General features: G+C 31.6%; 1 protein-coding gene across 1 annotated transcript; it reads left to right on the plus strand.

Annotated features, from left to right (window-relative positions):
• The first annotated feature begins 7,289 nt into the window (after nt 1-7,289).
• Nucleotides 7,290-9,346, plus strand: LOC101216963 (1-aminocyclopropane-1-carboxylate synthase CMA101). Its single transcript, NM_001308930.1, is given in 3 exon segments — nt 7,290-7,633; nt 7,747-8,039; nt 8,159-9,346. Coding segments are annotated over 3 exon segments (1,446 nt in total). The 5' UTR covers nt 7,290-7,486; the 3' UTR covers nt 9,165-9,346.
• The last annotated feature ends 566 nt before the right edge of the window (nt 9,347-9,912 follow it).

The raw sequence follows: 9,912 nt of genomic DNA on the forward strand, positions 1-9,912 counted from the left end.
AAACCAATGGCATACATTGTGGCTGCATCAAACCTTAGCTAGTTCAAAGATTCATTTCATTCCATGTAATACATCTAAAATTAGTTGAAAAACCAGCAGAAACAAAAGACAGTTAAATCAAAGTGAAAGTGTTAGGTAGCAGAAGAGATAACACAGCTGGATTTTGGAACGGAGTGAAGAAAAAATGGTCCCTATTGTCCTGAAGGAAGCAGCACTGTTAATTTGTAGAAGAAGTGGGTGAATAGATCAGTTCTTTTTTCCTTCTCTCTTTAGAATTTTGAGAGAGAGAGAGAGAGGACAAGAGGTGAATGGCTCCATGCTGAGTGTCATCAAAGCTTAGCGGCTAATGACCCACTTGCATATAATTGGGTTAGCGACAAATTCCTGGTCTACACCATTTCAATGCTCCTTTCAAGTTAATAAATATAGTTTGGACGGTTTGGTTTTCTTTTTGGACTTAGAAACATTTCTTTTCTCTGTTGTCTGCTCCAAAAATCTGTAGAGATCTACCAAATTCTAGTCAATTTCCGATCATTAAATGTCTGGATGTTTTCCATATTTTGACAAGCAATTTCCTCCATAACAAAACAAGTATTAGATTGAGAGAGTTAGAGGCAGATAGAGGAGAGCCATGGTAAGCACTGGCAAAGTTTGTATTGATTGATTTATTATGTACTTATTAGTAATTAATTAAGGAGAAGATTAGTGAAAGAATTAAAGGATAAAAGTAGAAGGAATTAGAAGGGACCTACAAAATTGAAGAAGAGGAAACAAAGAGGGTCCATGGGAGTGTCTCCTCGGAAGAAGGGTGAGGAATGGAGTAACGTGAGGATCCATGTTAGTTGTCACCGTAAGAGATTGATTGTCTCAAATGCCTCACTCAATCTTATTATGGTTTAAATGGTGGTGGTGGGGGCAATTAACCCCCGTTTTCACATGCCTTAATAACCCCTTATCTTCCCTACAAATCACGTGGCTCCCCTTTCTTAATTCATTCTTTTTTACCTTCATTTACAACTTTAGTTTTCTTTCTTCTTCTTTTTTTCAACTTTAATATTTTCTTTTATGAAAAACGGGGTTGGTCTTAAATGGGGGTTTGTCTAATTAATTCAATCAAGGTTTTGTACTTGAAAACAAAAACACTGCTACTTATCACCGCACACTGCGGTTTAAATCTTATTTTGCACCAACCAACACAACTGTCCATAACTTATTAAATGCATTGATATTTGTCTTAATCCTTCACTTGTATATGCTTATTTAAACTCTTAATTAAGAACTGATTATGGTTTAGTAGATTCTTTTTTTGTTTTTAGTTCAATCATTTTGACCTACGTTATTATTTCTTTGTCTTCAACTGTAATACCAGTTAAAACAACACATTTTTAGCTCATCTATATTGGGTTCATATCATGGTTCCTTTCTATATTCAGTTCTTTTTAACTAACTAATTGTAAATGCGTTACCAATAATGTAAAGAACAAAAGGTGTATAATAATATTAAGGATTATCAAATATTGTAAAATATTTCACTTTGCCTACAAAGTGTGAACAATTTATTTTGGCATATCAAATATTTTAATCCCACCCCTATTACTTAAAAAACAAAAACAAAAACACATATCCAAATATATTTGTGAATGTTTTAATAAATTATAATGCTAACCAATTCAGATTAAAAATTTCCAAATTTCTAGAAATATCCCACACCTTTGATACAGTAAAAAACCTCAATATTTCAGAATCCTTAAAAAAAAAGTTCTATTTTTTAATTAAAAAAAAAAAGAAGAAGTACAAGGAGCAGGATGTGATTAGAAGTCAAAGTATAAAAATAGTAAGAATGTGTTATATTCTTAGTATTAATAGATGTGTTATATAAGGTATATATTAATAGATATAGGGAGGAATTAATGAATGAAGGATCAAAGTCCAACAAAGATAAACCCAAAATCATATCAATAAGCTGCTAAGGGACCATAAATTAATTAATAAACCAACTAGAATTATATATATAATATATAATAGAGAAGAGTATTTATATATGATCAGATTTTCTAATCAAGAAGTTTGGCATCTTTCTACCATGTCCTTCCCTTGTCTGCCCAGAGAGCCCCAATGGTTTATTTGTCACACATTTTCATTTTGCATCAATCAGATCATTCTCCCCAAAATAAGACTATAAGAGACCCCTAATTTATTACATACCCTTATCAACATATCTTTTGTTATAAATATATGAAGTTACCTTACAACCCTCCTTGGAATTCCTCTAGTACTTTCTTCTGTTTCTCTTATTTCCTTTCCTAAATATAATTATGTTAAATCAATAATAATGCCATCTAATTTCTCTAAATTTGTACCAACAGCTATACCCTAATTTAATTTAGACATACAAGAAAGAGATTGAGAGAAAAACACAGGGGTTTGTGTTCTTTTTAATGATAATATATATGGTCCACTTTTTTTTTTCTTTTTCTTTTTTGTATTGTCTTGTACAGAATTGTATGCAAATGTTTATCAATTTCAGAATTTATTTGTTTCCTTTCTCTTGTGACATTGGGAAACACTCAGACATATTAAGAATCAACAAAAGGCAAAGGAACCATGACCTGTCCCCCTCTTCCTATTTTTTTTTCTATGAAATATATAAGATTTTTTAAAGTCTAATAAAAATAAATATTTTGTTTTTCTAAAAAAAAAAATGGCCTCCAAATTGGGAAACGAAGATGGCCGTCACTGCCACTCCACCACCCTCCTCTCTTACCAACCTCGACCTATAGTGTATACCACATACAATAATAAAACCGCACCGTTTTTTTACTACCATATGTTATATTCAACTATAAAAAAAAATATCATCCAATCGACTCAACCTAAAAGCTTAAACACGTAGGTGTGAATAAATTTAATGTAACGAGTGAAAATCAATATTAAATTGAAAAAAATTAATAATGTAGAGATTTCAACGCAAAATCTTTAATTTTTGGACTATATACTCTAATATCATATTAAATAATCAATTCAATCTGAAAACTTAAATCTACCGTGTTAGATATTATATTAAATTTATTTTTATCTATCCGTTTGAGTGAATTGAATTAGTAATTTAAAAATGAAGGAATTTATAACAGTTAAAACTGTGAAAGGGTTTAGAAGTAAGTGCATGGGAGTTTTTCATGAGGTGTTTCATGGGCTCAAGGGATGATAAAAGAAAAAAGAGAAAGGGATGGAAGTAATCTTCTCTCTACTTCCTTTATTTCTGATCTCCCAATTAAAATATAACTTCCCTAATGAATGCTTTTACATTTTTGCTTTGCTTTATACTATATTTATATGATGAAAATATATCCTTGATAAGAGTAATTGAAGAGTTCGTCTATGGTAGGAGTAGCTATATTCTATCACATCTCTCCTTATCTTAGTTTTTCTATTAAAAAAATTTGTGAGACCTAAGGTTTTTGTGCAAATCCAAGCTCAACAAAACTAGCAAGCACCATGAAAAACCACACCACATAAATGAAAAAAGTCAAACATTCAAGTTTCGAACCGACCCACTTAAGTTAGAGAAATTGTGCTAATCGAGAAATAATTTAGTGGACGTAGTCTTGATGCTATATGCAATTTCGAGAGTCACCAACCACCCTAATACCACCGACATTACACTTAATTAAAAGCGAGTTTTAGAGAAAAAATCTTATAAATAGTTTTACTAAACTACTCTAAAGGAAAAAGTAAGTAAATCTAGCTAACATGAGAACTCTAACACTACTCTTTGTGCTTAGATGAACCATTTTGTACTGACTTAGACATTAAAGTGTGGTTGACTCAACATCACACCAGGACATGAGTACTTTCATGTAGATCAACTCAAACAACAAGACTATACTAGAAAGTCAACAAGTCGATTGAGTGCACAAAGAAGACTTATGAAAAATATCTCCATGAACTTCAATATATTATTCATTATTTTTTTGGCAATCAATATATTTTATTATTATTATTATAAATGAGTAAAAAACAGAAGCATATCTTTCACTTTCCTCTCATATATCTTGTGTCTTTTTTTTTTTTTTTTTTTAATTTGGTATGACAAGAAACTTCAATATCTATTTGCGCGTTAGAACAGTGTTGACCCATGAAGAAAGCAAAGTCACCTTCTAGGAGGATCATTAGATCATATCATATACCCATAAGGACAAATCCTCTCTCTAATCAAATTGGCCTTCCTCAATCTTCTTTCCCAAACAGATAAGAATAATTTTGGAGAAAGTAAATAGTGGATAATTGTAATTATTCCAACCAATAGGTTCATGTGAATGAGTGTTTATTACTCTGAGGGCCGGCAGTTTCCATTTTTAAAATTTGACTTTTTTTTCATTTTTCTATTATTATTATTTTTGAGAACTTAGGAAAACAAACTGAATAATAATGCTATTAACTTGAGTATACAGAACCAAAGCAGAGAAGAGAACCAGATACCATGTAGCCAAAAACCAATAGCGGAGTGGATATATATGTTAACTATGGATTATATTTGGGGGGGAGGGGGAAGTATAATTAAAATATGAACAATACTAAAGTATTATGCATTATGTGCCAAAGTAATATAAAATATGGATCGTAAAGGAAAATCCACCAATCTTTTACCATCCACATGCTGCAAATTATCAATGGAAATATGAAAAATATATGCTTCCAATGGGCCACCAACTTTTGGGAGACCACCGAATTTGAATTGAACTACCCTTTTTTTTTCTTTTTTCTTTTTTGATAGTTTGTTCAAAAAGAAATGTTAATTAAAAAAAGTTCAAGAATTGGGATTATTTATGTAGTCTATGTCCCTACGCCCTATATGTAGGACACGACATGAGCCTTTGATATGTTATGTTATGTATTCTAATGCTCATATTTTCTCTTTTAAATTTAATCAATATATATATAATTAAAATTCGTATGTTTTTAATGTGAATAAAAACAATAATAATCATATAATCTCATCCAATGTGTATTTTGGATTTTGGTTTCAAGAGATTACCCTTTTAATATTGAGTTTGATTTGACAGTCACTAATTTTTTTTAAGCAACAACAACATGATTGTTTTGACGAAGAGGTGCAAATACAGGTAAATAGGAAATAATTTAGCTTTTGATATTAAAATAGATCACTTTATTGGTAGATTAATAGCTCATATATTTAAACATTACTTTTAAACATTTACATGTTAGTAAGGACGAAATTCATTTTTAAATTTCAAAGTGAATAAAAAAACATATTCCAAACTTGTTAGTCACGCAACTCTATGGAGCTCTACCCTACCTTTTATGTTATATTTTACCAATACATGATAGTCAAATAAATAAATGATCTTATTAGTTGTGACTCACCGTCGGTCACTTAATTAAATAATAATCTTCAAAGTCACCGTGATAATTGTAAGATGAAATTAAGAGATTGGAAAAACTTTTTTTGTAGATCCCGAAATAATAATAATAATAAGAACAAGAACAACAAAAAAGGCTGTTTTGGATGGAAAAAACTATTTTTTCTTCTTATTTTTGGGTGGTAAACGTAGAATATTGAATAATATAATGAATTGATTTTGAAAATACTTACCAACCCCTAAAGGGAAATTAGGTGTGTGTGTATAGAGTATAGAGAGACATGAAGTAGGGTGTTTCTCCGGCCGACGGACATAAACTTTTGATATGAGACCTGTTTTGTCCAACCTTTTCAGCCTTTTACAAAGTGTGTTTGTTGCTTTGATATGGACGGGTTTTAGACTACAGGTGGAAATTAAGATCCTACTTATGCTTTTCAATTTTATTAATTCATTGACGATAGATTTTACTCTCTAATGTTTATTTGTCATCATTTGAGATTTAGGTTCCAATTCCTTTTACTCACTAAATATTTATTCTTTATCCATTTAATGTTAATGTTTTCGTTAATTAAATTTTCACTATTTTTCATCCTTTTTACACTTAAATTTAGAATTTCCCTTCATAATTTCATAATTATTTTAAATTGATTGAAAGTGAGTATTATTTAATGAAAAATCAATTGTAGAAGTGCAAAATTTAAAAACTTATATTCGACTAAACTGAAACTGAAATTAAACTTAGGAACTAAGTCCTCCTTTGCTTATAACCATTTAGAATCTTAGATTATTGTTTTGTCTTTAAAAATAGGTTTATTTTCTCTTTTATTTTCATCTTTGTTGGGTAAAAGAATTGAATTAATTTAAAAAACAAAAACAAAATTTTAAAAACTATCTTTTAAAGTTTTCAAATTTTAACTTAGTTTTTGAAAATGTTGATAGAGAGTAAATAACAAAATAAGAATTTTAAAAGTGAAAGAGATGTTATTTATGATCTAATTGAGATTTTAAAAAATTTAAAACAAAAAAGTTATAGAACTATTTTTAAATATTAATAAAATAAACAAAACATTTACAAAATATACTAAAATATCAAAGTCTACAATAAACAACAAATTATCAAAATAGATTAGACTATTACATGTGGGTAAATGTATCATGAACAAAAATAGTAGTCTATGATAGTTTACTATAGATTGTGATATTTTAGTATAGTGATAAATGTTTGTATAAATTTTATCATTTAAAATAAAAATTGAGAGTAAAAATACATTTAAAAGAAAAAAGAAAAGAATGAATTAATTAGGAGGAGAAAGAGTAATGGTAATGGATGTTAATTAAGGTGAAAGAAGAAAATGGCAGACAGAGAGTGGCTGGTGATTGTGTAATGAGGGAACACATTGAGCCCACCCCCACAGTTCATATTTTGATTTTTGAGGATCAGGTGGGTCTTTTTTCCCATCTTCTCTAACCCCTCCTGTCCCTCTATTTTCTTTCTTTCTATGTTTTCCCCTAACAAATTAACCCCCAAATCATTAACATTTTTCATTATCCCATTCATTTTTGTTTCATAATCCCCATTTTCATCTTCCATATCAAACCATACCTGCTCTGGTCGGAGACACTTTCCATAAATAATTCCTCAAATCATCACTGTTTATCAACCCCCTTAATTAATTAATTAATATCAAACACACTCTCTATATTATCTCTACAATCTAAATAATATACCTATATATATATATATTTGTCTCTTATTTTAATTAGACCAATTAAATTAATCTATAACCAAATCCCAGACCCCACATGTGGTCAAAAGTTTTTGTTGTCACCATCTACGTGGCCTATGGATTTTGTCCTATAAATACCACCCTATGTTTGCTGAACACCTCTCCAACTCAAACATTCGAAGAACTATCTACCATATTCCAACCAATACAAACCACCTCTTTTCTCTCTCTCTATTTCTATTTCTCAACATTTCTCTCAATCTCATAATCTTTTGTACCTATATACCTCACCTCAACATTAATCTTAATCTTAAAATCATCAGATTCTTCTTCCATCCATCCCTAGGCTAGCTTATTAGCAGCACAACCGAAGAAAAAATGAAGATGCTTTCCACAAAAGCCACGTGCAATTCCCACGGTCAAGATTCCTCCTACTTCTTAGGATGGGAAGCTTATGAGAAAAACCCCTTTGATGAGACTTCTAATCCCAACGGCATCATTCAGATGGGTCTTGCCGAGAATCAAGTAATTATATATATTCTTCTTCGTATATATATATGTATACAAAAAAAATCACCATTTTTATGTTCTATTAAGAGCTCTATTACTCACCTTTTTTTTTTTCACTTTTTTTTCAGCTATCATTTGATCTTCTTGAATCATGGCTTACAAAAAATCCAGACGCAGCCAGCTTTAAACGTGATGGCAAATCAATTTTTAGAGAGCTCGCTCTCTTCCAAGATTACCACGGCTTACCCGCATTCAAAAAGGCATTGGTAGAATTTATGGCGGAAATTAGAGGAAACAAAGTAACATTTGAAGCAAATAACATAGTCCTTACAGCTGGCGCTACATCAGCCAATGAAACACTTATGTTCTGCCTTGCAGAGGCTGGCGATGCCTTTCTCCTCCCAACTCCATACTATCCAGGGTTAGTAGTAATGATATTAATATTAATTACTTTACATTCACTTAAACTTAAACATTTCCCTTTACTATAACTTCAAGCTAAATAATTCTAATTAATCATGTATACTTTACTATAAACAGATTTGATAGAGATTTGAAATGGAGAACCGGAGTTGAGATTGTGCCAATTCATTGCACTAGCTCCAACGGCTTCCAAGTCACCCAACCAGCTTTAGAACAAGCCTATCAAGAAGCCCAAGCTCGCAACCTACGTGTCAAAGGCGTATTGGTTACCAACCCATCTAACCCATTGGGAACCACAATGACAAGAAATGAACTCGACTTGGTTTTTGATTTCATAACCTCCAAAGGCATTCATTTGATCAGCGACGAGATTTACTCTGGGACCGTTTTTGGGTCTCCAGGATTCGTGAGCGCCATGGAGGTGCTTAAGGAGAGGAGTAACGAAGACGAGGAAGTTTGGAAGAGAGTTCATATTGTTTACAGTTTATCAAAGGATTTAGGGCTCCCAGGTTTTCGAGTTGGTGCAATTTACTCTAATGATGAAATGGTCGTGGCGGCTGCTACTAAAATGTCTAGCTTTGGGTTGGTGTCATCTCAAACACAATATCTTCTTTCAGCTATGCTATCCGACAAGAAATTTACGAGAACCTATATTTCTGAGAATCAAAAGAGGTTGAAACAAAGACAGAAAATGTTGGTGAGTGGATTAGAGAAGGCTGGGATTAAGTGTTTGGAGAGTAATGCTGGGTTGTTTTGTTGGGTTGATATGAGGCATTTGTTGGAATCAGATACGTTTGAATGTGAATTAAAGCTATGGAAGAAGATTGTTTACGAAGTGGGTTTGAATATTTCACCAGGATCATCTTGTCATTGCACTGAACCAGGCTGGTTTCGTGTTTGTTTTGCTAATATGTCACAATCAACCTTGAAACTCGCTATCCGAAGATTGAAGTCGTTTGTTCAAGAATTGAGATCCGTTTCTACACCGAACGTTTCCACTACCACTACAAATATTCATGACAGCAAATTTTCCAAGAATATCAAGAAAAATATTTTCACCAAATGGGTTTTCCGGCAATCGGTTCAAGATCAAGCCAACCGCAAGCTCCATTATGAACGATAGCCTGGTTTTTTTTTTTTTTACTCATCATCCATATTTGGGGGAATTTTTTTTTCTTAATCTTGTTGAAATATTCCAAATTTAGAATTTTCATATTGTAATTAGAGAAAAAAAGAAAAAGAAAAGTGCACTCGGTCCATTGTGGGATTAGTAGTGGCTTTAATTAATTAAATTAATTAATTATTAATCTTTTTTTTCATTAATTCTGATTCTCTCTCTCTCTCTCTCTCTCTCTCTCTCTAACATCAGAATATTTAATTGAAGTATATTAGAATCGAATGAATTTTCCAACGTGGAGGATTTTATGCGAGATGTTATCATGTGTTGAAACGATAATGGTTGGCCATGTGAGAAGATTTTATTTATTAATCAATTATTATTATTATTATTATTGTTTAATGTATAGAGAAAATAATAATAATAATAATATAGAAAGAGATGGCTTGCAAAGTGAAACGGCGCCGTTGGCGAGAATAGCGGCTGAAAGACGGTGGGTTTTTTTTTTAATAGTAAGAAGATGTGCCGACATGAACCGGTTTAATTTGGTTGAGTCATTGGTTACCCAACCGAAACCGACCTCTTTCTTTCACACAAAACCCAAATACACAAATAATAATAATAATAAGTGTGTGATTTTAAGCAATTTGTGTGTTGTGTTGTACAGCAAAAGAAGGCCAATCCCAAGTGGGTTGTTGGTCAGAATAGCCGAAGACAGTCAAACTATTACGTTTGCCTAGGCCCTCCAAGAATC

The sequence above is a fragment of the Cucumis sativus genome, chromosome 6 (assembly GCF_000004075.3).
Source record: "Cucumis sativus cultivar 9930 chromosome 6, Cucumber_9930_V3, whole genome shotgun sequence".
NCBI lineage: Eukaryota > Viridiplantae > Streptophyta > Magnoliopsida > Cucurbitales > Cucurbitaceae > Cucumis > Cucumis sativus.